We start from the raw sequence: 25,167 nt of genomic DNA on the forward strand, positions 1-25,167 counted from the left end.
CATAAAGGAGGGCTGTCAGCTGCATCTATTAGCCTAGTGCTTTCTCTGACAAGACAAACATGTTGGTCGTACACCATACATGGCCTGGCATTCACACGGTCAGTGTCACCCCTAATTCAAATACTTCAAGAATGCCAACACGGGTGTTGGATTTCCCAGCTACCACTTCGCTCTCCTGGGTGGAACGACAACATGGAAAGACCGTTCCGAGGTCCTCCTTCCATCCCCTGAACGTGACACTTGCTGCATGCTGTTTGCCAAACTCATAACTTGGCTCTTAGCTACTGGAGACAGACAGGCAGCAGCTATTCAACAAATACCTGGGTGCCAGGCACTCTATTTAACTACCATTTCATGAGCATTCTCTTCCTGCTTCACCACATGCCTGGGTGGGTAGTGTCATGTTGTTAACATTAAACCACAGACACACAGATGCTGGGAATTCAGAGTGACAGAGTGGTATGTGGAGACACCATGCTCACCTGAGTGGCTGACATGACTGAGTGATTACTCATCACAACATCCTTTTCTCTGATTCACTGCCTCTCTCCCAAAGACAGATATGAACACTCAATTGCACAAAGTGGACAAGCCAGTCATGCTGAATTAAAGATAAGAGGCATGCATATCAGTTTACATATGTGTATCATTGATCCCACAGCAACCACATTTGTTGTTATTGAACAACAAATGTAGCCTAAGCTAACATGCGCTAACAAGGCATTGGCTATTTTGTCTCGAGGTGTTAGCTAGCAAGTTACAGAGTAGCTTCCCAAACACTGCTAACAGGGAAAAATCCTGACGGGAGATAACAGCTCAAGGGTAGTCCAAACTACGCAGAGACCATCCAGAAACCCTGCAAGAACATTTGAGAGGTCGCAAATTCACTTGCTGCAAACCGTTGTGGCTTTCACAATTACAGGCTTATCGTGATCACCACTCTGATTTGAGCAGAAGAGACCTCCACAGCTGAGTAACCTGAACCTGGCTCGCTCGCACACACGCACGCACACCTCTCTCCTCCTAGTCCCTTCCTCTGTGGCTACGGGTTAGAGTTCATCTGATGTCTGCACTCTGCAAGCTCTGTTTAGCCTACATTTATTCTGTCAAATGTAGTTTTTATGCAGATTTAAGAAAATTCTGAGTCACTCAGGGCAAGGACTTAACTCAAACTTCCTAAAAAGTTACTAATGGTGACTAAAAGAGGCTAAATGCACTGCTTACTTATTTTAGTTGGCCTACTTGAACAACTTAATCCAACCCTCATCTAGCCCTAAAATTGGCCGATTCTATTTCGCTTCCTTGACTGACTGATGTGGATCTTTCCCTTTCAAGACAATTCAATACGTGTCTAGATACATGGGCTCCGATACCATAGAGGAACGATACGTTGAGCTGACTTGTGTGTGTGTGTTATATATATATATATATCATGCGCCTGAGCTGAGCCATAAGGGAAACTGGGCATCTACCACCCCACTATCAGATAAGGGGGTCAACGTTTGCTTTTTGTCCCCCCAATTTTGATCTGAAATCACCATCAGCAATTCATTTGTCATTTTTGCAGATTCAAAGTGTTTGAGCTAGTAATGTATCAATATTTACCTTTAAATTATTTGCAATGACATAGCCAATGAATATACTGCACAACTTTGGATTTAACCTGTCTCAAAATCAAATGGTTAAGACCCTTTCGAAGTTCTCTTTTCCTCCCACTTTGCCAGTGCAGTCATGGTTGCCATGTCCGTGGTTTTCCCCAAAATTGGGCTACTTTGAAAACGATGTCGTGGGTGAAAATGTATTGGTCGCAGGTTTATGGGATACTTCTAAATTGCACTGTGGCCACCATGGCATTTCTCTTTAAAAATTATATTTATATTAATTTCACTGTGACCTGCTACTGCTGACTGCCTATGAGACAGTGTGGCAGGATGTTGTCGAGTGAGTCAGTGAGTGGTTGGGGGGGGGGTGTTGAGCACAATCATTGGTGTAGAGAGAGTGCTGAAGCAGGCAGTCATGACAAGTAAAGTGAGAACAAACAAATTAACTAGCTAGCTACATACTTCTACGTCATAATTCTAGTTTGCCTCGTTCGTTGTATCCTGACCACCCCCAGTCTTACCAATCACTTGCCTACTACAGCCAACAGAATGGGACAAAAACAGTCAACAGTTTCAGAGAGAGGGAGAGCGGATCAAACAATGTGCTTTCTCTGTGGGTATGTAGCCAGGGCTCGAAATTAAGGGTGTCCTGTTATTCCGGGATGCTAAAAAAAAATTAAGACAGTTCAAACAGACTCTGGGACAGTTCTGGGAGGATAGATACAAAATTCATACAACTATTGAACATCAAAAAATATAAATAAATAAGCAATGAGGCTAATGCATCAGATCAGAACGTTTAGCTTAAAACCTGTTGGGGATAAGGGGCAGTATTGACACGGCTGGATAAAAAACGTACCCGATTTAATCTGGTTACTACTCCTGCCCAGTAACTAGAATATGCATATAATTATTGGCTTTGGATAGAAAATACCCTAAAGTTTCTAAAACTGTTTGAATGGTGTCTGTGAGTATAACAGAACTCCTATGGCAGGCCAAAACCTGAGAAGATTTCAAGCAGGAAGTGGCCTGTCTGAGAAGTAGTGTTTCATCTTGGCTCTTTTTATTGAAGACTCAGGATCTGTGCAATAACGTGACACTTCCTACGTCGTCCATAGGGTCTCAGAGCCCGGGAAAACGTTGAACAATATCGAGGCAGGCTCTGGCTGAAACACTTTATCGCTTTTGGCAAGTGGCCACTCAGAGTACTATGGGCTTAGGCGCGTGCCCGCTTTGACCGAATGCTTTGTTTTCCTTTGTCTGTTTATCTAAACGCAGATTCCCGGTCGGAATATTATCGCTTTTTTATGAGAAAAATGGCATAAAAATTGATTTTAAACAGCGGTTGACATGCTTCGAAGTACGGTAATGGAATATTTAGAATTCTTTTGTCACGAATTGGGCCATGCTCGTAACCCTGATTTAGCCTTTAGGATAGTGTCTAGAACGCACGAACAAAACGCCGCTGTTTGGATATAACAATGGATTATTTTAGACCAAACCAACATTTGTTATTGAAGTAGAAGTCCTGGGAGTGCATTCTGACAAAGACAACAAAGGTAAGAACATTTTTCTTATAGTAAATCTGACTTTGATGAGTGCTAAACCTGCTGGGTGTCTAAATAGCTAGCCCTGTGATGCCGGGCTATCTACTGAGAATATTGCAAAATGTGCTTTCACCGAAAAGCTATTTTAAAATCGGACATATCGAGTGCATAGAGGAGTTCTGTATCTATAATTCTTAAAATAATTGTTATGCTTTTTGTGAACGTTTATCGTGAGTAATTTAGTAAATTCACCGGCAGTGTTCGGTGGGAATGCTAGTCACATGCTAGTCACATGCTAATGTAAAAAGCTGGTTTTTGATATAAATATGAACTTGATTGAACAAAACATGCATGTATTGTATAACATAATGTCCTAGGGTTGTCATCTGATGAAGATCATCAAAGGTTAGTGCTACATTTAGCTGTGGTTTGGGTTTATGTGACATTATATGCTAGCTTGAAAAATGGGTGTCTGATTATTTCTGGCTCGGTACTCTGCTGACATAATCTAATGTTTTGCTTTCGTTGTAAAGCCTTTTTGAAATCGGACAGTGTGGTTAGATTAACGAGAGTCTTATCTTTAAAATGGTGTAAAATAGTCATATTTTTGAAAAATTGAAGTAATAGCATATCTAAGGATTTGAATAACGCGCCACAGGATTCAACTGGCTGTTGAGTAGGTGGGACGCAAGCGTCCCACCTAGCCCATAGAGGTTAAAATGTTGATAAAGTATTATTTCTTCACATTATAAGCGCAGCAATGCGCACATGGCAGTCGGCTACACGCAAACGTTCCAAAATGCAATTAGCGGGAACACACTATTCTAAAAAGCGCACGGCCCATGTGACATAGATGTAAATATCCATTAGAAATTTTGAAAGAGGGGAGCTCTAAAGATGCAACAACTAGCATTGGTAGCTAATATGACTAGGATTGTGTCTTTGCCTGCTGAATAATGAAAGAAAGTTGATTTGAAAACGAATAGAAAATGCTGGCTTCAATTACTTAAGTGTTTATAAAAGAATTCCATTAACATATGATCTGATTTTAGCTAGGCTACTTTGAAACAAGGTTAAATATGCCTCATAAAATGACATAAAACCTCCAGATTTTAAACAATTATCTATATGGTTAAATAGTTGACAAAATCCTGACTGCCTCCACTCAGATTACAAGGTGTGTGTGCGGTGCAAAACAGGCGCGGGCCTTTCTCTCCACTCGTGACCACTTGATCTGAACAAACCGTGCCTCGAGTATGTCAACAGAATCAAGCTAATGGAGGTTAATGTTAATTATAATTGTCAAACATGACTGTTGTTCAGCCTATATTTATGTTATTAAAAGTCTCATTAAAAAGTTTGGCTACATTTTCTGGTACCTCCTTCATGCCAGCATCGTTGTGGACATGAGGCTGTAGCAGATATGCATATAAACTAGGCTACAGTTTTACATGTAGGCTCATTATTTATATGGGCCTACATTTCTGAAAAATACTATTCCAAAGTTTGACCTTTTTAGAGACAGTTTTAAAATATTTTTTACGTGAATTTCTGGCTCAGTTGGCAGCCCTGTTTATTAATTTCAGTAGTAGGCTACTCTTTCAAATTACTGTGAATGACATAGGTCCAATGAGTAGACCCATGTTTGCATATCAAAACACTTAACCTACATTACAATTTTTGAGACAGTTTAAATTGCACTTCGGGACGATTCTGAGATGGTAATGAAACGTTAGCTTGCTACATATAGGGCTCAAGACTAACATTGGCCAGAAGTTGAAGTCAGAGAAGAGAGAGAGAATGTTCTGTAGTGGCGCAGAGGTGAGGACAGAGAGGAACCGATTAACTTCATCACTGACCATCAAATTGTAATAGGAATGACTGATTAATTAATAGTGGAATAAAACTCGATGTACTAGACATCCTCTCTCTCTTTTCTTTCCATCTTGCTCCAGAGGGATGGATGACTGGGACATCAGGCTGCAGCCACAGATGAAGACATTTCTTTATGAAATAAAAGAAGCCAAAAACCAAATGCTTGGGGCTTTTAGACTGTTATACTCCAGTTGAAAATACAATTATTTTAGAGAAATGTTACTTAAAATTAACACCATTCCACAATGTTTAACATTGTGTTAACACCATTTCACAATAATGTTTTCTGGAAAAACTTAAACATAACTCTTAATCATTCACTATCAATCACTTCTATACTTAAGATTAAATAATTGTGTGATGAACCAATAAAGGGAGAAATGCAGATTACGAGGCAAAGCAATTTTATCAATTGTATTTAGATTGTCATTAAGGGTGATGTAGCCAAGGGTGATGTATGCCTATTGTTTCAATATTGCGATTCCCCTCTTGCTGCTAACACACATTTTTGGCCTAGTTTTCAGGCCACGGGACCGGTTGTGTTGTCATTGGGCTGGACATTTTTGCTAGACCTAGCAACCCTGCGTGCAGTGCAGGTAGAAAAAGCGATTGTTGTCCTCGTTATGAAATTATCAACATTACCTTGTATACCTAAAAATGACCATATGCACTGATTGTTCAGGTTCACCATCAGCAATAGTTTTGGTAGTTTTGCTTAAAACAATCAAAATAACATCTAAAGCCCCAATCAACAAGTGGGCTATATAGAGCACTGTAGTACGAGTCATATTATCCATAATTTTTCCCATGTTTTAAAAAAAATAAACACTTCAAATTAGTGCTGAGTTTCGTGTAGGCTTACGCTAGCGTGATGTGATAACCGTGTAAATTGCTCTCGGACAATGTGACTTCTATCAATATGTTCGCCTGTATTTACCCCTCAAAAATGAACTGCTAATTAGCTGCTAATGTGACTATCATACAGACCTTAACTACAAATGCCTGTATCAAGCTTCACATCACTCACCAGGGCCATGATCTGGACGAGACTGCCGAATCGAGTCTCTGGATTAACTATCTAATGTAAGCTAAATGTAGTACCCGTTATCTAGATAGCTAGCTAGCTCAAAATTGATATCTATCGATATCTATCATTATCGTTATCGTGATATCGTTATCTAGATAGCTTGCTAGCTCAAAATCGAGTCTCTGGATTAACTATCTAATGTAAGCTAAATGTATTACCCGTTATCTAGATAGCTAGCTAGCTCAAAATTGGCAACATTAATCTGGCTACATCAGCCGTCTATTTGTCTGGCCATTTAAATGCATGAGAAAGTTTCTAAAACAACGGAGGCAGTTTATGTTAGAGAAATTAACATGCAATTCTCTGGCAAAAGCACTTGTGGACATTCCTGCAGTCAGCATGCAAATTGCATGCTCCCTCAAAACTTCAGACATCTGTGGCATTGTGTTGAGACAAAACTGCATATTTTAAGGTGTCCTTTAATCGTCCCCAGCACAAGACGCACCTGTTTAATGATCATGCTGTTTAATCAGCTTGTTGATATCCCACACCTGTCAGGTGGATGGATTATCTTGGCAAAGGAGAAATGCTCACTAACAGGGATGCAAACTAATTTGTGCACAAAATTGAGAAATACGCTTTTTGTGCGCATGAAAAATGTCTTAGATCTTTTATCTCATAAAACATGGGACCAACACTTTACATGTTGCATTTATATTTTTGTTAAGTATATAATAGGAATATATTTGCATCGTTTACTATTTTTATTTAGTTAAAGCAATGGAACTGTTGGAGGAGTTCAGGTGTTTGACGGGTGACTAGGTGCATTGTCGTCAAATAAATATGATTCATTCATAATTATGGATATATTCTGCAATGAGTTAATATGGCTTTGAATCTGCCACACATGTCAACAAGTTAGTTTTGAATTGCTTTAACAAAGTAGAGCAGTCTGACAATAGGAATTTAAATAGATTTCAACTCGTTCATAAAGTTGGCAGAAATAAGGGATTAAATATAGACATCCACCAGCTAAAGGAGGATCTGGTAAAATAAGGGTATGTTGCCAAAAAGGGTTGCAAAGGGTCGGTAAACTTTCCGGTGTATTTCCTGAATTTTTTGGGAAGTTTTCCATGGGGAAGATAAACCCGGGAATTTTGCTTAAATTCATCAAAGTTAGCTTATAACAGTGAACCCCTTTTGTGGGATACACAAGGCAATTCTAGGTCTAGTGGCATATTTTGGTTAAACTATCCCCAATTCAATGGAATTGCAACCCTCTGCATGCACATTGCATTCTTCCATCACATGTATAGCCGATTCTTGCCCTCTAATGAGATGCTATTGGGCCCACATAACTACACTGTCTGAGCCAGGGACTATATGCTTTCTGGTAAGTTTTGATTACAATACTGGGTGGGGTGAATATATTTTATGACACATGATTTGTTGTTAACTAGTAGCCTACAGCAAAGTGTGTTTAAAGCATTTCTAACTTGTTAACAATTTCTGCTAGTTAGTTTTTGCTACCATGTGGGTTTTAGCTTGCTTGAACCAGCTAACTCAGTGTTAATTCGTTTCCATACGTTTCATTTTAAAACATTTATCTTACAAAGGAGTTGTTTAGTCTAACTGCTTAAATATTTATCTGTAAATGGAATTGTATGTTTTTTTTTTAAACTAATTTTTTCCTAATCTTTACAGGGAAAAGCCTCTATCTGATGTGGAGACATTTCACTGCAGCTAATGTAGAAGGAAAAGCTATGTACATTTGCAAATACTGTGCCAAATCATATGTGAAGAATGCCACAAAGATGCAGAATCATCTGGCCAAGTGCATAAAGTCCCTGCACCGCTCACAACAAGCAACCTCTGACAAAAGTCCCTCTACTTCTATTCGAGTTGAAAATGATGAATCAGACACCTTATCGATGGCAACAGCTCAGGGTCCTCCTGGAATCAGAAGTTTTTTTGACTCAATAGAGGAACGTAGTCAGAGATGCTGATGAATGTCTTGCTTGAGCTGTGTATGCAACTGGTTCACCTCTGATGCTCACAGGCAATGTGTATTGGAAGAGATTTCTGAATGTTCTTCGCCCAGCATACACCCCTCCAACCAGACAGCCCTCCAACCAGACATGCTTTATCTACTCATTTGCTGGATGCAGAGTTCAACAGAGTTCAAGTGAAGGTCAAGCAAATCATAGAGAAAGCAGACTGTATTGCAATCATCTCTGATGGGTGGTCGAATGTTCGTGGGTAAGGAATAATTAACTACATCATCTCCACCCCTCAACCAGTATTCTACAAGAGCACAGACACAAGGGACAACAGAAACACCAGAGGGGAGGAGCAGATGCAGAATTGCTCTGTCCAGTGTCTGTCTTCTTCGGCCCATCTTAATCTTTTATTTTTATTGGCCAGTCTGAGATTCTAAGCAATTCTGCTTAGAAGGCCAGCATCCCGGAGTCACCTCTTCACTGTTGACGTTGAGAATGGTGTTTTGCGGGTACCACTTAATGAAGCTGCCAGTTGTGGACTTGTGAGGTGTCTGTTTCTCAAACTAGACACTAAATGTACTTGTCCTCTTGCTCAGTTGTGCACCAGGGCCTCTCACTCCTCTTTCTATTCTGGTTAGAAAAGGTTTGCGCTGTTCTGTGAAGGGAGCGCTGTACACAGCGTTGTACGAGATCTTCCGTTTCTTGGCAATTCCTCACATGGAATAGCCTTCATTTCTCAGAACAAGAATAGACTGACGAGTTTCAGAAGAAAGTGCTTTGTTCCTGGCCATTTTCAGCCTGTAAATCGAACCCACAAATGCTGATGCTTCAGATACTCAACTAGTCTAAAAGCCAGTTTTATTGCTTCTTTAAATCAGAACAACAGTTTTCAGCTGTGCTAACATAATTGCAAAAGGGTTTTCTAATGCTCAATTACCATTTTAAAATGATCAACTTGGATTAGCTAACAACGTGCCATTGGAACACAGGAGTGATGGTTGCTGATAATGGGCCTCTGTACACCTAGATATTAGATATTCCATAAAAAATAAACATTTCCAACTACAATAGTCATTTACAACATTAACAATGTATACACTGTATTTCGGATCAATTTCATGTTATTTTAATGGACAAAAAAAAATGCTTTTCTTTCAAAAACAAGGACATTTCTAAGTGACCCCAAACCTTTGAACTGTAGTGCATTTCCATTAATTCCCACAAAGTTTCCACCTCTGAATATTCCTCAAAATGTGCACCCCTAGTTGCTAATAATCTTCTAGGTAGCTATCTAGCTATGGTCAGCATGTGAAGCAGCGCACTATTTGTCCAGCATACAAAATTACTTGATGATCAATGACTGTCAACAGTTACATGCGTAGTTCGACACTAAAACATTAGGTATTTTCAGAAGGTAGAAAGCAAGTAATATGAGCAAAACAATTTAGTGAACAGGCGATTCGGAATATTTGAATTGATTTCCTGATTGATGCGTGATACATTTGGATAGGTTTGGGGTCCCCCGGACCTTGCACTCGCATTTGAACCGGGGACTGATATGTAACGATTCACCGATACACTTCTACTTATAGTACTCTAAAAAAAAATCTAAAAGAGTCCATTTGGAGAAAAGAGAATGCATTTAAAAATGTATTTTCTACAGCTGACAGCTTTCTTCACTTGGACATTGAGCCTAGAAAATGCCCAGACTGGTCCTGGGCAATGGCTGTTCTAGATGTTGTGTCAATGGGATAAAGGAGCTTGCTGTTAATTTGAGAGACAATACCCAACCCTTCATCTGACTAAGCTTGGTGAGTGTCAGTTCGGTTCGTGCTCCTCCATGTTAACTTCCCGTAAGTGGGAAGGCCAGGCTCTCTCTTGCTCTCCCTGGCCTGCCATGGACTCAACTTACCCTGGCCCTGGCCCAGCCACAGCAGCTGGGGCTGTTTGGACAACCTGGTACAGGAAGTGCTGGAGAGGAGCTCTTCCTGTGGACCTCCAGGATCGAGACGGGTCATGGAGCCCAAGTGAGATCATGGCAGTATGTCGCAGTAAATGTACAGTACACTATTTGTAAAGGCATAGCTTGCAGTTAATGTATGACATTCAGATTCGTTTCACCACTTCTGCTTCTTTAGTTGATCTTAAGCCACTGGATTAAAGCACCTCCATTGGCCTAGGCCCAATCACATGTTTTATTGTAGAGAGGACGAGCACAGTGGTAGTCAAAACAACACATCAGCAAACAAAAATAACAGAGGTCAATTATATTGAAATGGAATTCAATTCAGGAAGTGCATTGATATTCAACTAGTGAACTGAATACCACATGGTTATTCTGGCATTGACAGTGAAATGTCATTGAACCCAACCCTGGTGAAAAGGAAGCCTTATCAGGCACCGCTCCGCTGCTGTTCAGTCTGAAAGGTTGTTATTGATGCCGAGCAGGGAGCTGGTAATGTTGACACTTTGGGCTGCCTGTCTCCTACCATGATAGCTGTGGGGAATACCATCCAGTGCCAGTCCATTCAATTCTCTTTCTGTTTCAGAGTAATACAAAGCACACGTGGGTCTTCTGAACATGACGGGCTTGTGTCTGTCCAATTGAGTCTTCCATTCAGGAAAAGTAGACATTCTGCAGAGTGAAGCTGTGCTCCTGCCTGGTTACAAAAGCAACAAGTCTCAACACATGCTCCATTCCAAAGAAAGAACTGCAAAAAATTCAGCACAAACACACCGTCGCCACTGATGATAGTAAATGTGTGAATAAAAAAACTGTTGCATGCATTATGCAAAGAAGAACAACTACCTATGCTGTGCCTGTGCTGTAAACAGATGGCAGTGTTACAACCTACAGTAGCTGGTGGGGAAGTAGTGCAACATCAAAGTAGAATATGCATAGATTTGGGCCTAGGCCTATAGGTTAGTGCTTTTCCGTCATGAAAATAAGTTGAGCAAGCTGCACACTACACAGGCCAACCAACCATCTTTAGGGTAAATCCATTTGAATTCAATCACTTTATGACATAATCCATTTTGATTGAAACAAAACTTTCCATACATGTTTGCCCATGGAAGAAGCGGTCAGAAAGTGCATTTTTTTACCTGAATGCCAAAACATTCAGGAGGTCAAGGTGTTCCGTGTGGCTCAGTTGGTAGAGCATGGTGTTTGCAACGCCAGGATTGTGGGTTCGATTCCCACGGGGGACCAGTACGCGGGAAAAATGTATGAAATGTATGTATTCACTACTGTAAGTCGCTCTGGATAAGAGTGTCTGCTAAATGACTAAAATTTAAAAGTGTTCAAAGTTGACAGATATTGCATACCCCACCATGATAATTTATTGTATAAACGAGAGGCTGCCTGGATCTTTAACTTAAAGACCCTTGCTCCCTTCGGTCTCAACATAGACTTTGATCTGAAGCTATTCTTGTGACTATTGTGACTTTGCCATTGTAATTGTTTGTAAGCTTGTGTAGTCTAAAATGAATCTATGATCGTATGGTATCCATTTGTTTTTTGTATGCTGTTCTTTGTATGCCATTTTTATATTTGAGAATTAACCAATGATATTAGGCCACACTTGGCCATGGTTAGACACCTGTGTGTCTTCTGACACTATATAAACGAGTCATCTCTCAGTGTTTGTGATCATACCCTGATGAAGACAGCTTGGCTGTCCAAACGTTGGATATTACATTTTTGCATCTGAGCCCCTAGTGTGCAGCTCTCCCTTATTTTCAAGTTTTCTACTCCGCTAGCCAGCACCTCGCCTTAATAGGTGTGTGTTTCTTTTCCTTCTAGAGCATACCCCACCATACCATGAGACATTCATGTCTTAGTCACTGGAAATGATAAACGGTTGAGTTTGATAACATTTAAAACCTAACGAACAGTGTTGTCAAACGAATGGTAATTCACATTCATGCCCCTAAACGTATTGACATTTTCATTACGTGTTAAATTAAATGTCACATACAATAGCAAACACTACCCCTGAGCCTCTCTGTGGTAAACATGTCAATAAATCTGTATAGCTCCCATATACTTAGAGACAATGCTAATGGTATATTGTAAAGGCTGAAGGGCCCACAGGCTTTCAGAGAACTGAGGGATATTAGGCTGCAGTAGTGAAGCTTTTAACAGTCAATGGTTAGACCATCGTTTTTATTTATTTCCAACAAGTGCTAGCCAATCATTTCCAAGAGGAAGGTTGGCAGCCATTGATTAAGCGAGCCAGACCAGATGATACAATGGGCTCTTCAGTCCATGCCCGCCCACAGATCAGTAACAGAGAGGCAGGGATGGAGGCAGCCTTGACTGAATCATGACATCCCTGAATTTCCAATTAAGAAGGTTTAATGTAATTAGCTAGAGTACAGTCAGTGTAGTGTACAGCCTGGCATGAGTAGCACAGCGATGCATCACCTAGGGGCTTTTAGCAAACACTTGTCTCAGCCACGAGACGTAGGCACCCTGATGAGGCTTATAGGAGGTTGATTGACAGGGCTGCTGCGCACCTGTATGTTGCCAGCATCCTGATTGTCATCGGTTTATCTGGTCCTAGAATGCAAAATAACAAATTAAAGCCCTTTCCGTGGTTAACACGGTTTCTTAGCCAAAGACATGAGATGGAAGGCACATCATGGCATAAAACCTTTAAGAGTTTAAGAGGGAGGCCCATGTTATGACCATGTTACCTCCAATCTTCTTCCATGTTAAACTTTACTGTGTAGGGTTGGGCAGTTGGTCCTTGTGCATTTTCTGTAAAAGGTTAAGGTCAGGAGGTGCTTTACCAACCCAACAGCACACAGTCCTTTGCTAGCTTCCCAAGTAGCAAAGGACCATTAACATGGCAGGTTTAAAGCACCTTGGAGTATGTTACTGAGTAGACAATAAAGGGCACCACAGGTCCCAGGGCAATGAATGACTCAAAGCCCAGTGGAAATGGCACTGACAGTCTCATAGGGCTTGAGTTAGCCTAGGTCTAGGGCATTGTGTTTTCACTGTTTTCCTTTCTCATGCAACCTTTACCTGAAATGGCTGTAGAGGTGCCACCAACATTATTATTTCTGACATTGTCACCCCTCAGTGGGCATTCAAGTGCACTCACTTCAACTATGCCTATGTAATTCTATCAGCACAAAGAACCCTGAGTAAGATGGACTGTGGTTAAAATAAACCAATATTTTTCCCTGCATGATCAAGTAAAAAACAGCATGCAACTGCCCAGGCCGTCGACAAACTGCATTCCACCCACTTGCTAGTAGAGACTAGCTCCAGGAGGGCATGGAACAACAATGCCAGGGGAAGAATGTTCTATTTCACTGACAGCTCGTGTTTCATTGCCTTTATCGCTGTTTATGTGAACCAAATTAATCGTGGCATATGAGAATGAATGGGTCTGGCGTCAATATGATCAGAATACTAGAATTATGTTTGGGCGTTTGTAGATAATTTTTCTCAATGACAACGGTCCAAAATGTTTAGACAAACCAAAACCATTGACTAGTTAGCTACGATTAAATGGAGGACTAGAGTTTGCAATACGACATACTGGTAACATTATGATATGAATATCTTGCGTATGTAACAAGGATTCTGTTGCATATGGCATTTTATTTATGTATTTTGCACTGACGATCATCTAACAAAGAGGCACTCCATTGCGCATGCAACGTTAATGTGTTATTATTAAACATGGAAAGGGTCCACTGCATGGATGCAAATTAGCAAATGAATATCTACTGCTGTGATTGCAACCGAAATACAATAAAATGATTGATCAGGGGGGTTGTTTACTGAATGTGGCTTTGCCGTTTACAACACACTTTATGAGCACCGACCGTTCTAGGTCGGAACCATCTCGCTCTGCCTTCCATTCATCCACTGCTCTCCCCTACCTGAGAAGGCTGGAAAGCGGGTGCGAAGCATTGTGACCACTGCTATTGCTGCTTCCACCAGTCCCTGATGATCCACTTCCACTTCCAGTCGATTGTCGTTTCCCAGAGAGAAGCTTTTCCACGGCGGCAAGATTTCCTGTGCGCGCCGCCTCTAGGAGTTCCTGCTCCTTCCCCATCTCGGATCGAGAAGGGGGTCAGAGGATTTGGGAAAGAGGGGGTTAGAAAGCGGGAGAAAAAATCCTTTGCGGTCCTCTACTAATCTCACAGGCGTACTCGTTCTTTCAACGCCGAGGAAAACGATGGTTCCCTCCACAGCTGGATCAGTCTCTCCAGCGTTACAATTTCACAGAATTTCTAATCCCCGACTGTGGCTCCGGGGAAAACTTTAGCTAAGCACCACAGAGCCAAATGAAACTTCCTTCGCCCAGTCTCAAGCGCGCGTCACTTCCTCAAAACTGCCCCTATCTGACGACGTCGATCAATCAGTTTGTTCATAATCTTGCATTGTTGTATTTAGTTGGTGATTATTGTATTCCATTATATTCTACTACCAATGTTGAAGAACATAATCATTTTCCTACAACTACAAAAGCACATAATTCATCCAAAACAATTTTCTATGTACAAAATATATAAATGCTGAAGTGCACAGTACATGGTCATTACATTTACATTTTTGTCATTTAGCAGACGCTCTTATCCAGAGCGATTTACAGTTAGTGCATTCATCTTAAAATAGCTAGTTGGGACAACAACCACATATGACAGGCATAATAAGTACACGGGTTAGGGTTTGGTCGGCGTAGGCCGTCAATGTAAGTTAGAATTTGTTCTTAACTGACTTGCCTAATTAAATAAAGGTTAAATAAATAAAACACCTCCTCAATAAAGTGGCTATCAATAAAGTGAGAGCTAGAAAGGGAGGGGTGGTTCAAGGTGAGGAGGGGGATTATTTAAGATACTCTTTGAAGAGGTAGGGTTTCAGGTGCATTCAGAAGATGGACAGGGACTTTGCTGGCCAAGCTTCAGGGGAAGCTGGTTCCACCATTGGGTGGTCAGGACAGAGATGAGCTTGGACTGGGCTTAGCGAGAGCTGCCCTCCCATAGGGGTGCAATAATAAAGGTAAAGAAATATGTTTTATTTTCACATACACTGGACAGGTGCAGTGAAATGTGCTGTTTTACAGGGTCAGCCATAGTAGGTCAGCACCCCTGGAGAAAAGTAGGGTTAAGTGCCTTACTCAAGGGCACAGCAACAGATTTTTCACCTTGTCGGCTCAGGTATTCGAACACGCGACCTTTCGGTTACATGTCCAACGCCAACTCGCTCTTTCTCCTGACATTTTTTTTTTTGCGAGATGCTGGAGGAGTAATCATAAAACAAAAAATATCCTTATGGGTTCCAGAGAGTTAAATGTATTTTAAAGTTAATTATCGAGCCTATTGACATATTGACATAGTTTAAAACGTCGATTACTTAGAGCACTGATCATCTTTCCCATTTAAACAAACACTGTAACAAGTATGACTAGTTGAATGGAAATACGCACTGGACCAAATATAATGGAATGTGTGTATCTTTTCTCAAATGTTGCTGTGCCCTTATATATATATATATATATAAAATGTTGTCAACGCTCTCTTAGTAAAGGACAATAGAAGGTTTAAGCCGGAAGTTGATTTCAGCAGCAGCTTCCGGCCTGAATGTTCTCCATGTTGTTTTTTTGATGATGCTTCAAAACGTTTCTCTTTCGCGCTTTAGCTAATATTTTGCTAAAGTAACGGTTTTATTTTCTTGATCAATAAACGTGGTACACAAAATTCCACGAGGATAGTAAGTCACGAGGATAGTAAGTGAGCGTAGCTGGCTGTGGAGTTGTTTGCTAGCAGTTAGCTGACTTGTTGATGTTTGTCGAGTCAAACATTTCCGTTTTGACTGTTGCATAATTCTACATTAGATTGGTGTGGTAAGATTTCGAATGAGTTATGGCAGACCCAGCTAGGATAAAGACTGAATCCAACTCGGAGAAATCATTGGCTGCTAGAGAAAGCCCTAAAACCGAAGACACTGAAGAAGTGCCTGTGACCTCGGATGCAGACACCGAATCAAAAGATCCCTCCTCACAATCACTCAAACGCGAACACAAACAGGTAAGTGGCTTATTAGAATAACTATAAAAAGTGTATTGAAACATTGGTCCTACATCCACATTCAAGATATAGTAAATAATTTCTTACTTTTCTACAATATCTACAATCCTTTGTTTACTTTGCATGACCTGTTGAAGGACTCTGTGGCTGGAGATGATGAGGATGAGGGAACCTCAGATCAACCTGCTTCCAAAAAACTAAAAGTGGAGCCTGAGAAGAAAAAGGAGAAGCGCCAAAAGGTTGACGAGGATGAGATACAGAAGATGCAGTAAGATTCTGATACTGTACATTGTGTTTGTGTGGTAACGGCACTAAGACAATTATTTGTTGCAAGCATTCATACATTAACATTTTTCCCTCTGGTGTTGTCCAGGGTTTTGGTCTCATCCTTCTCTGAGGAGCAGCTTAACCGCTATGAGATGTATAGACGCTCTGCTTTCCCCAAAGCTGCCATCAAGAGGGTAAGACCTTTAGGCACATCTGTAATTATATTTAATCAGAATTAGTTCAATTTTAATTACATTTCACTGATGCTTGTATTTCAATGTATGCTTTTCTTTACCTGGTTGATACAGCTGATACAGTCCATTACAGGATCCTCAGTCTCTCAAAATGTGGTTATCGCCATGTCTGGTATTTCCAAGGTCTTCGCTGGAGAAATAGTGGAGGAAGGTCAGTGAGGGACATCAGAGTTAATATTGACTAGTTGGCCAGATATGAGATCTGGATCGTTTGTCTTGTATCTTCACCAACGAAGGCTTTGAAGCATATTGACTACACTGACATGCTTCTCTGTTTGGTCCTGCAGCTCTGGATGTGTGTGAGAAGTGGGGGGACACGCCTCCCCTGCAGCCCAAGCACATGAGGGAGGCTGTCAGGAGGCTGAAGAGCAGAGAGCAGATCCCCAACACCAAGCACAAGAACATCCTCTTCCACTGAGCCACTCATGCCCTGCCGATTATAGATAGATCAGAGCGGTGATGTATTCACCTTTCAGATGGTGGCATCTTACACACCACTTTCATGTTCATTCTCTATTCCAATGTCTATTTGTTTGGCCATGAAGGCAAGTGCAGTATACTGTTGTCAGGAACTCCAAAGTCAACCTTTGTGTTACATTTGAGGGCATTTCTTGGATATACTAATGGTCAATAATAAAATGACCACAGCATCAATGTTTGTGCCAATGTTCTAAAATACATCTTATTATTTGAGCCGTTGGTGAAGCATGGACGTATCCAAAACTGGTCACTTCTAGTACTTCCTGGAAAAAAGTTGTTTCAGTTAAAGCATTTTATTAGACCTCAAGTCAATAATTGTGGGCCATATTTCAATAAATAAAAGGACACATTTGTTAATGATTTGTCTTCTCTTGTTAGATGAAGACCGGTAAAGTCTCGTAAGATGAGCTTGTCTGACTTTAAACCTGCTCACTGGCCAATAAATGCGTAATACAACCATACTGAGTAAATAGTCACCCACCACCCCACACTGAATATAGACGGCACACAAATAATGACAAAGTTGGTTCAATAGTTTATCACTTTGAAACATTTCGCATACTAATTTGGTTCACAGAGCCAAGTCTTATTCAATGATGTGATGACTAAACAAGTGTTACACAAATATTACATAATACTGTCAGAGGGCCTCCCACAACATTAGTATCAGGAAAATATCAGGGATGATCCTCTAAGTGATTCACATTAAGCAAGTGCAATTTCTAGTGAACATACCACACTTAAAAGTGCAAATAATCCACAAGGTATAGAGCAAAAGAACAATCAGTTCAGTTACAATGCATGCACTCACTCCTTCCACAACAATGATAATATTTTTGCAAAGTCATTCTGATGACTAAGATGGAAGAAGAGAAAGCAGCCCATGTAGGGGACCCCCATACATCATGGTAACCCAAGCAAGATAAGGGATGCAGTAGAAGTGTAACTTGACAGGCAGTGAGGAGGGAGCTGGCTGGGGGCAGACTGGGCACCCTGCTGTGGACAGAGAGGTACTAACAGGGTTGTTCTAAGGAGGGGGTGAGGGTTGATTTTTAGACACACTTAGTCACAGTCAATCACATAACTGCATCCTTCCAACTGGGGGATGTCATTTTCGTTCCCCATCACGCTGACAGCCAAGGCCATGCCAAAAAGCAAATATCAGCAAGAAAATTGGGGCGCAGCATGTGTTTGAGGGTTGCTGATATTATTGAGAACGGAATCACTGCTTTGTTACACTGACTGACCTTGAGGGAATTTTCAAATACAAAACATGCAGGACGGGAAAAAAACAACCATTAGACTATTTTTATTTGATAACTTTAGGCATTTGAACATGCCTAAAAAAATACAAAAAAAACTGTTCCCTCAGTATATGGGCAAAACAGACTTCCTCCTATTGCTTCATGCTACTTCCCACAATTAGAAAGTAACACGGATTCATATTCATATTGGAAGGCAACCAGAAAAACAGTGGCATATTATTCTGACCACCAGAGGTCTCAAGCTACCACTCAAGAGATTAAGAGAGTGGAGAATGATGCTAAAAGCTCAACTGAGGGTTGTTTAGTTAACTTGTTAGCACTGTACCACATACACAAGTCTCTTGACCCATTTGAGTTTCTCACAACTCACATTTGTTTTGCAGAATGTGACTTGGATCTAAGTAACGTTACTCCAATGTCTCTCCTCTCCCTCATCAGGACCAAATACTAATCTAAATACAAAAAAAACATACAAATAATAAAACTTAAATACTTTTAAAGTCACCGCCACATCATACCCTAGAATTGCTACAAAAATATATAATTAAATCATAACCACATCATTAAATAATACTAGAAATGATTCCAATTAGTACAAAGGCTTCACGACTTTTACATAGTAATAGAAAGGTACCCAATGGGAATACATCAACAAATTGGCATTAGTGCACCTGTCAGTTTAACTGTAGATAAAAGGATTAGTATTATACATATATTGTGCATATATAGACAATTAAGATTCATTATCTCTATTCTTTGATCTGATGGTTGTGCCACTAGTGTTTGTTTGAAATGGCTAGTAGCTACACTGTCTTATGGAAAATCATTTAAAAAAGACAATAGCTGCAAAAAGTAAAATTCATGTTACATGCCTGTAAAAGTTCATATCAAAAGAATAACACTACATTTCATCCATGCAGTGAGGTATTAGTATATGCATTTCTCCATGCAGATGAGTGAGTTAAGGAGATCAAGTAATACCGGTCTGAGGGCAGGGTACACCTCATGTAACAAACTAAATGAGTTAACGTACCGCAACTATTGTGGAACCTTTCCTCAAAAGGCATGCGTCATCTGAACATTAAACGAAGAATACAAATATAGTTTTACAGTCACAAAATGTAATACTTTTTTATGATGCAAAGATAACACTGGGGAATGACCTGGTGTCTGAAAAAGTCTGAACAGTGTGGAGACAGCTTGCCCTACCCTCTGATACACAACCAATCAATCAAAGGGATAGGTATGCAGGTTTGTCTGGTGCTCCCATTCACAGGAACTCTATGGATACAGTGCAGTACTGCTTGAAGTCAAAGTGCTTTTCTTTCCCTACTCTTCTATTTAATACACTATGGTCCTAAACAATGGTTACATTAATGCATCTAAGATACCAGCTCCTAACTATACAGACCTACAGTTATGTACAACTATGGACAGGACCTACTTAACATTGACAAGCAGTTTTATCTTTGAAGCTTTGTGGATGTTTGTAAACCCACACACCAAGATTCCTAAAACACTAGTGATCTTCACACAGCATGCCTGACAGTGAATGATTTGTACAGAAAAACATATCATCAACAGACTTCAATTACAACTCTGACTGTTCTCTGGCATAAAAGACACAGTGCATATAATTAAGCAATAAGGCACAATGGGGTGTGGTATATGGCCAATATACCACGACTAAGGGCTGTTCTTATGCACAATGCATTGCGAAGTTCCTGGACACAGCCCTTGGTATATTGGCCATATACCACAAACCCCCGAGGTGCCTTATTGCTATTATAAACTGGTTATCAACGTAATTAGAGCAGTAAAAATTAAATGTTTTGTCATACCCGTGGAATGCGGTCTGATATACCACGGCTGTCAGCCAATCAGCATTCTGGGCTCTAACCACCCAGTTTATAAGACACATTTTGGCATGTGTTCTTCAAATCAAAGATAAATGGCCATTGAGTTGCAGCCCAACAATGAGTTAACTGTTCTCTATGGTGGTTTAAATTAAAAATGCTTTTGTACAGCAGAAGGGAACACGTTTAGATTGTCAGATGAAACTAGTACCTGTTATGTACCTCAGAGTGTAAAGAGTGACTCCAGTGGGGCTTCTTGTTAATACAAGGGCCCCCTATGTGTTCTCTGGAAGTGACATGCTGTTTGTACAATTCATTACAAGAGCTTGAGCTTTCGAACTACCAGGGTGGATTCCACCATTGGGTGCTCATCTTTGTTGTTTACAAATTGTCATATGCCTGGGTCCAGACATTTCATTCAGTTCCTTTACTCAATAATTGACGCAGTGTCAGTATATCGCCCTCTGCTGGTCGGGGGAGTAAAGCGGTCACAGGTCAAACATGGGGTCGTACTTCCTGACCTCCAGGAGGAGACGTTCTCGGTCAGTGAGGGCTTGAGAGAGGGCCAACTGAGCCTCCAATAGCTGGGACACCAGGGACGGACTCTGAAGGGAAAATGTTATCGGCTTTATTAGTTTTCACTTCTAGCTAACGTTTCTCTGCTAGGGCAAGTAGCCAGATATCTCTTCAGCTATAATTGGAATACCTGCTGCCCTGATTTGGCCCCTCATAGCCTTAACAAGATAACCAGAACAGGAGAACTACAACTGTCTCGTTGGCAACAGATCCTTCAACTATTACAACAGGATCTGTATAAGTAGATGGAATTGTGGACTTACCTTCATCTAATCATTCATCATTTAACTTACAGCATTCCATCTAAGCCCTATGAGTATGTGTTTCTAAATCAACGGTTTCACACACAGTTAAGGTAAAAAAAACCATAGCTACTGTAAGTACAATGCAACTATTGTAGGGACTGTGCTATCATAAATAAACACCATCTATGCAACGCTTTCATTTTACACGGTGGTGAGAACTAGCCTAATCCTTACTCACCCTAACACAATCATGTTTTTGTTAACAGCTTGTGCTGTCTGTTTATCTTGAGTCATTATCTTGAGTTCATTAACCCTGTAATAATCTGTAATGGGTGAGTGAGTCAGTGGTTATAGAGAATGTAAGTATTTAGGTTTTTGAATGCTCATACCGTGTTCTGCTTTGGTTGGACAGAGCAAGAACTGTCTGGTTTCTCCAAACATACTACAGCACCCCCTACAGAGTCTGGGCCTGCACCACCTGCAAGACCGACAATATATATTTAAAAAACAGATGACTCATAACTGTTATTCCATATCAATCAAGCAGTGAGAGACAAAATAATTGTAATCATGGTGATACTCAAAGGCATGTCCGTGTCCTCTCCTCCAGTCACCTTTGATTCTCAACAAGCCATCATCAGAGCGCTCCAGAACCACCTGGTCTACGGTAAAGGTGGCAGGTTGGGGCTGGGGGGCCGTCGGGTAGATCTTGGGACCATCATCCTAAACAGGAATGGACAACACTGGTTAGCTCCATGGTATGGATAGCAGGCTAACTGTCATTTATTTAATCGGTCTCCTATGGATCGCTGTTGGGGTCTTACCACGTATAACAACCATAGGGTGCACGTCAAATGGCGTTATTTGACCCCAACAGAGTTCCATAGTCTCCTTGTGCCACCAGCTGACCTTCAGAGTGATGGTGACATTGTCCAGGTGGATCTTCATGGGCTGGACATCAGCACTGAGCTCATCCTCCAGGAATGGCCCCAGGGTAGCCAGGGTGGAGGCCAGGAGCTCCGCCTGACAGCCCTGCACACCCAGCTCCAGGTGACCTACCAACGCAGAGAGGGGACCGTGCCGTGCTGCAGAGGGACCCATCTCCATTCGCATGCCCACCACTGGAGCTGACCTGCAGCCCTGTCTCTGGCCCAGGGTGGACCCACCTGGAGATTAGAACATCAAGGAAAGCGTGAGTTATATAGTCAGAGAATGGATACTACGGATATGGATCCCTGCTAGTCCGTTGGTTTCCACAATGACAACTTGTCCATGTCACTTCGGTTAATTGTGGGTTCTTGAGTGGCTCAGGAGTCCGAGTTTTGAAGCGCAGACTCTGAAGCATGAAGGACAGACATGTGCTTCCGCTAGTGTTGTTGGTCCGGTTGTGTGGGAATGGTGCTTTGATCTGGCTACAGTTAGATGGTTGTTTCTGTCCCTCTCGAAGTGGTCTACTGCTGTGTGGGTTTTGGAGTGCCAGGTGGATCGGTTAGAGGTGATGTCTGTGAGTTGGCTGGGCTGGATATGGCAGAAATTGAGGTTGTGTTTAAGGTTGTCTTTGATGCGCTTTTTGGTTGGCCTGTCTTCTGGTGCCCCTGCTGCTGCTCGCTAAAGAAGATCCTTCTTCAGAGACGATGTTGGGGCATCCTGATGGTGTGGCAGGTCCATCGAAGCTGTGTCTTAATGATCTTAGCTTTAACGCTGGTGCTGTTAGATTTCTGCAGTATCTCCAGGTAGGATACCTTGTCTTGCCACTGGATACCCATTATAGATCTCAAAGATTGTGTATGGAATGTCTCCAGCTGTTTGACCTGGAGACTTTACAGGGTCCAAGTTTCACAGCCATACAACAGAGTTGGGACGACTACTGCATTGTAGATTTTCATTATTGTGGAAAGTGTGATGATTTAGTATCCTGTTCCTCAGCCTCCCAATGACTGGCTTGCTTTCTGGATTCTGCTAGTTATTTATTGGTTGAGTGAGCCATCCTTGGAGATGGTGCTCCCCCCAGATATGTGAGGTGGTCAACATTCTGGAGCTCAGATCCACTTAGGTGGATGCTGTGGACCACTGGGTTGGACAGGGATGATGGTTGACTGAAGACTACAGTTTTTTCTAAGCTGATGGTAAGACCGAAACTCTTGCAAGCTTCAACAAAGTTGTCTGCGAAAGACTGCAGGTCTGCCTCCGTTTGCGCGATTAGGGCACAGTCATCAGCAAAGAGGGCCTCACGGACAAGATGTTCTTGTGTTTTGGTCTTTGCTCTGAGCCTGTGCAGGTCGTAGATTGAACCCTCATCCCTGTATCTGATGTAGATGCCTTTGTTGAGGTCCTTAGTGGCGTGGTTGACGAGGGCAGTGAAAAAGAGGTTGAACAGCACCGGGCCCCAAGACACATTCTAACTTGATGCTGTTGGAGATGGGAAAAGCTTCAGAAATGTCACCACCACAGTGGATCTGGCCTTGCATGCCGTCATTGAGTAGGATGTTGACTAGTTTCTGTTGCCTAGATGCTCGTAAAGATGTAAGTGGTTCGTCCAGGTGATGTTGGATGGCCTTTTGGGGCATCAGGTTTATGGCTGAGGGGTCGACAGTAGATGTTCTGTTCACGTGATTGTCTAAAAGTAGCATTGAGTCTTCAGTTGTAACATTGGATCGAGAGAGTAAGATGATTACATGAGTCATTATGTGACTATATGAGTGTATGAGTGATTCCCCCGATGGAAGAGAGAAATTAAGAGTAGGTTGGGAGCGTTCTTTAACAAAAATAACAGCTATTATTGGAGATGTTGAGTGACAGTGGCTTGTGACAGTTGTTCAGTTAGACCGATGCTATAGTAAGGTGCAGTGTCTTTAGCTAGATACGTTCTATTTCATTCTGGATGACTGTCAAGAGGCAGTGTTTATTATCCAAATCCAGTGAAAGCACTGCCACTGGCGGTCATCCAGAATGAAATAGAACCATCGTTTTTTCCGTAACTTGAGGTTACCTGGCATTTGTCTGGCCAGCAGGTCAGAGACCCTTACGTTGCCCATCTGTCTGGAGGTGAGATGCTGGACCTCCACTGCCACCACCAGGTCCTCTCCCTTCAGGTCCGCCACGCAGGCAATACCACTGAGCACCAGCAACAACACAGAGGCCTGCACAGCACAGTACAGGAGAGGTAGTTACCCACAATAAGAATTATGCATTACCTAACTTACAGGTACAGTATGATTGCCGAGCATCCCTTCCATGCATATACAGTGAGAGTGCTGACTAGGTCTGTGGCGGTCCTTACATTTTGTCAACCAGTGATTATCATGCAAATAACTGCTGGTTTCATGTCTCACGTTAATTGACCGTTAATTAACATGTTTATCATCTCCTGGCTTCCACACAAGCCACTGATGCAGACCGTTGGAACATCTACATTTTAAAAAGTCTAATAAATCCATTTAACAAATATCCATTATTTATTTTAGACAGGTCTAAAGAAACATAAGAAAATGTATCCTATTTCAGAAGAACAGAATAGCATATGCCTGTGGGCTACACTAGTTCATTTAGCGTACGAGATTTGCTTAAAATTCCATGGCATTATTTTATATTATTTTATAGTATGAAAAATCAATTGAACATAGCTGAATAAAATAGAATGGATATTTTCTCTAAACGATTTCCGAGGGAGTGCGCACATGCGGCTATCCTGTTTTGAGCGGTTAACAAAGAAACAGGCCCTCCTATATACTTAACTTAGAGTTATTTATGCAACTTTAGTTGTGATGCAAATGTTAGTTAGGCTATACAGTATGTTTAGATTTGTTATTCATTCTAAGGCTGCATGATCCAACTCTAATGATAATTAGAAAAAAGTTGAGCTCTGCTCTGTTTCTTGCACAGGCTGCACACTCAGACATCAGTCTCTCATTCACAATTTGACAAGCACTTGATAATATTCTCACCCATCAGACTATGGTTGGCCCACAAAAAAAAAAAAAAAAAGCGCATCCATAAGGCCAGGGGAAGCTTTTCCTAAAGTAAATTGAATTGTCAAAATGATATAGCCTACTTAGCCTACTTCTGTCTATACAGAAATAAATTAAAATACAAATCGTAGGAAAAATATTGTTTGGAAAG

The 25,167-nt window shown here is 41.3% G+C and overlaps 3 protein-coding genes across 11 annotated transcripts in view; 1 reads left to right on the top strand and 2 right to left on the bottom strand.

Annotated features, from left to right (window-relative positions):
* The window catches only part of LOC106572349 (ankyrin repeat and SAM domain-containing protein 1A), a 118,621-nt gene extending 104,206 nt beyond the window's left edge, over positions 1 to 14,415 (bottom strand). For 5 of the 9 annotated variants that reach the window (XM_014146399.2, XM_045696170.1, XM_014146397.2 and 2 more), the window contains exon 1: positions 13,955 to 14,415. In XM_014146399.2, the coding sequence (XP_014001874.1) occupies positions 13,955 to 14,130 (176 nt within the window). In that variant the 5' untranslated portion in view covers positions 14,131 to 14,415. The remainder of the gene's footprint in view (positions 1 to 13,954) is intronic. The other 4 variants (XM_045696171.1, XM_014146403.2, XM_014146404.2 and 1 more) reach the window with 3 other exon arrangements.
* Positions 14,416 to 15,638: 1,223 nt separating this feature from the next.
* On the top strand, positions 15,639 to 17,461 carry taf11 (TAF11 RNA polymerase II, TATA box binding protein (TBP)-associated factor). The gene is given in 5 exon segments (NM_001141392.2): positions 15,639 to 16,105; positions 16,243 to 16,373; positions 16,479 to 16,566; positions 16,681 to 16,777; positions 16,914 to 17,461. Coding segments are annotated over 5 exon segments (612 nt in total). The 5' UTR covers positions 15,639 to 15,940; the 3' UTR covers positions 17,045 to 17,461.
* A 168-nt stretch (positions 17,462 to 17,629) lies between these two features.
* Positions 17,630 to 25,167, bottom strand: part of LOC106572346 (UHRF1-binding protein 1) — a 61,762-nt gene continuing 54,224 nt past the window's right edge. The window contains exons 17-21 of the mRNA XM_014146391.2: positions 24,038 to 24,188; positions 21,958 to 22,214; positions 21,663 to 21,771; positions 21,438 to 21,526; positions 17,630 to 20,832 (exon numbers count right to left, since the gene is read on the bottom strand). Of these exons, the coding sequence (XP_014001866.2) occupies positions 20,716 to 20,832; positions 21,438 to 21,526; positions 21,663 to 21,771; positions 21,958 to 22,214; positions 24,038 to 24,188 (723 nt within the window). The 3' untranslated portion in view covers positions 17,630 to 20,715. The remainder of the gene's footprint in view (positions 20,833 to 21,437; positions 21,527 to 21,662; positions 21,772 to 21,957; positions 22,215 to 24,037; positions 24,189 to 25,167) is intronic.

The sequence above is a fragment of the Salmo salar genome, chromosome ssa15 (genome assembly GCF_905237065.1).
Source record: "Salmo salar chromosome ssa15, Ssal_v3.1, whole genome shotgun sequence".
Taxonomy (NCBI): Eukaryota; Metazoa; Chordata; class Actinopteri; order Salmoniformes; family Salmonidae; genus Salmo; species Salmo salar.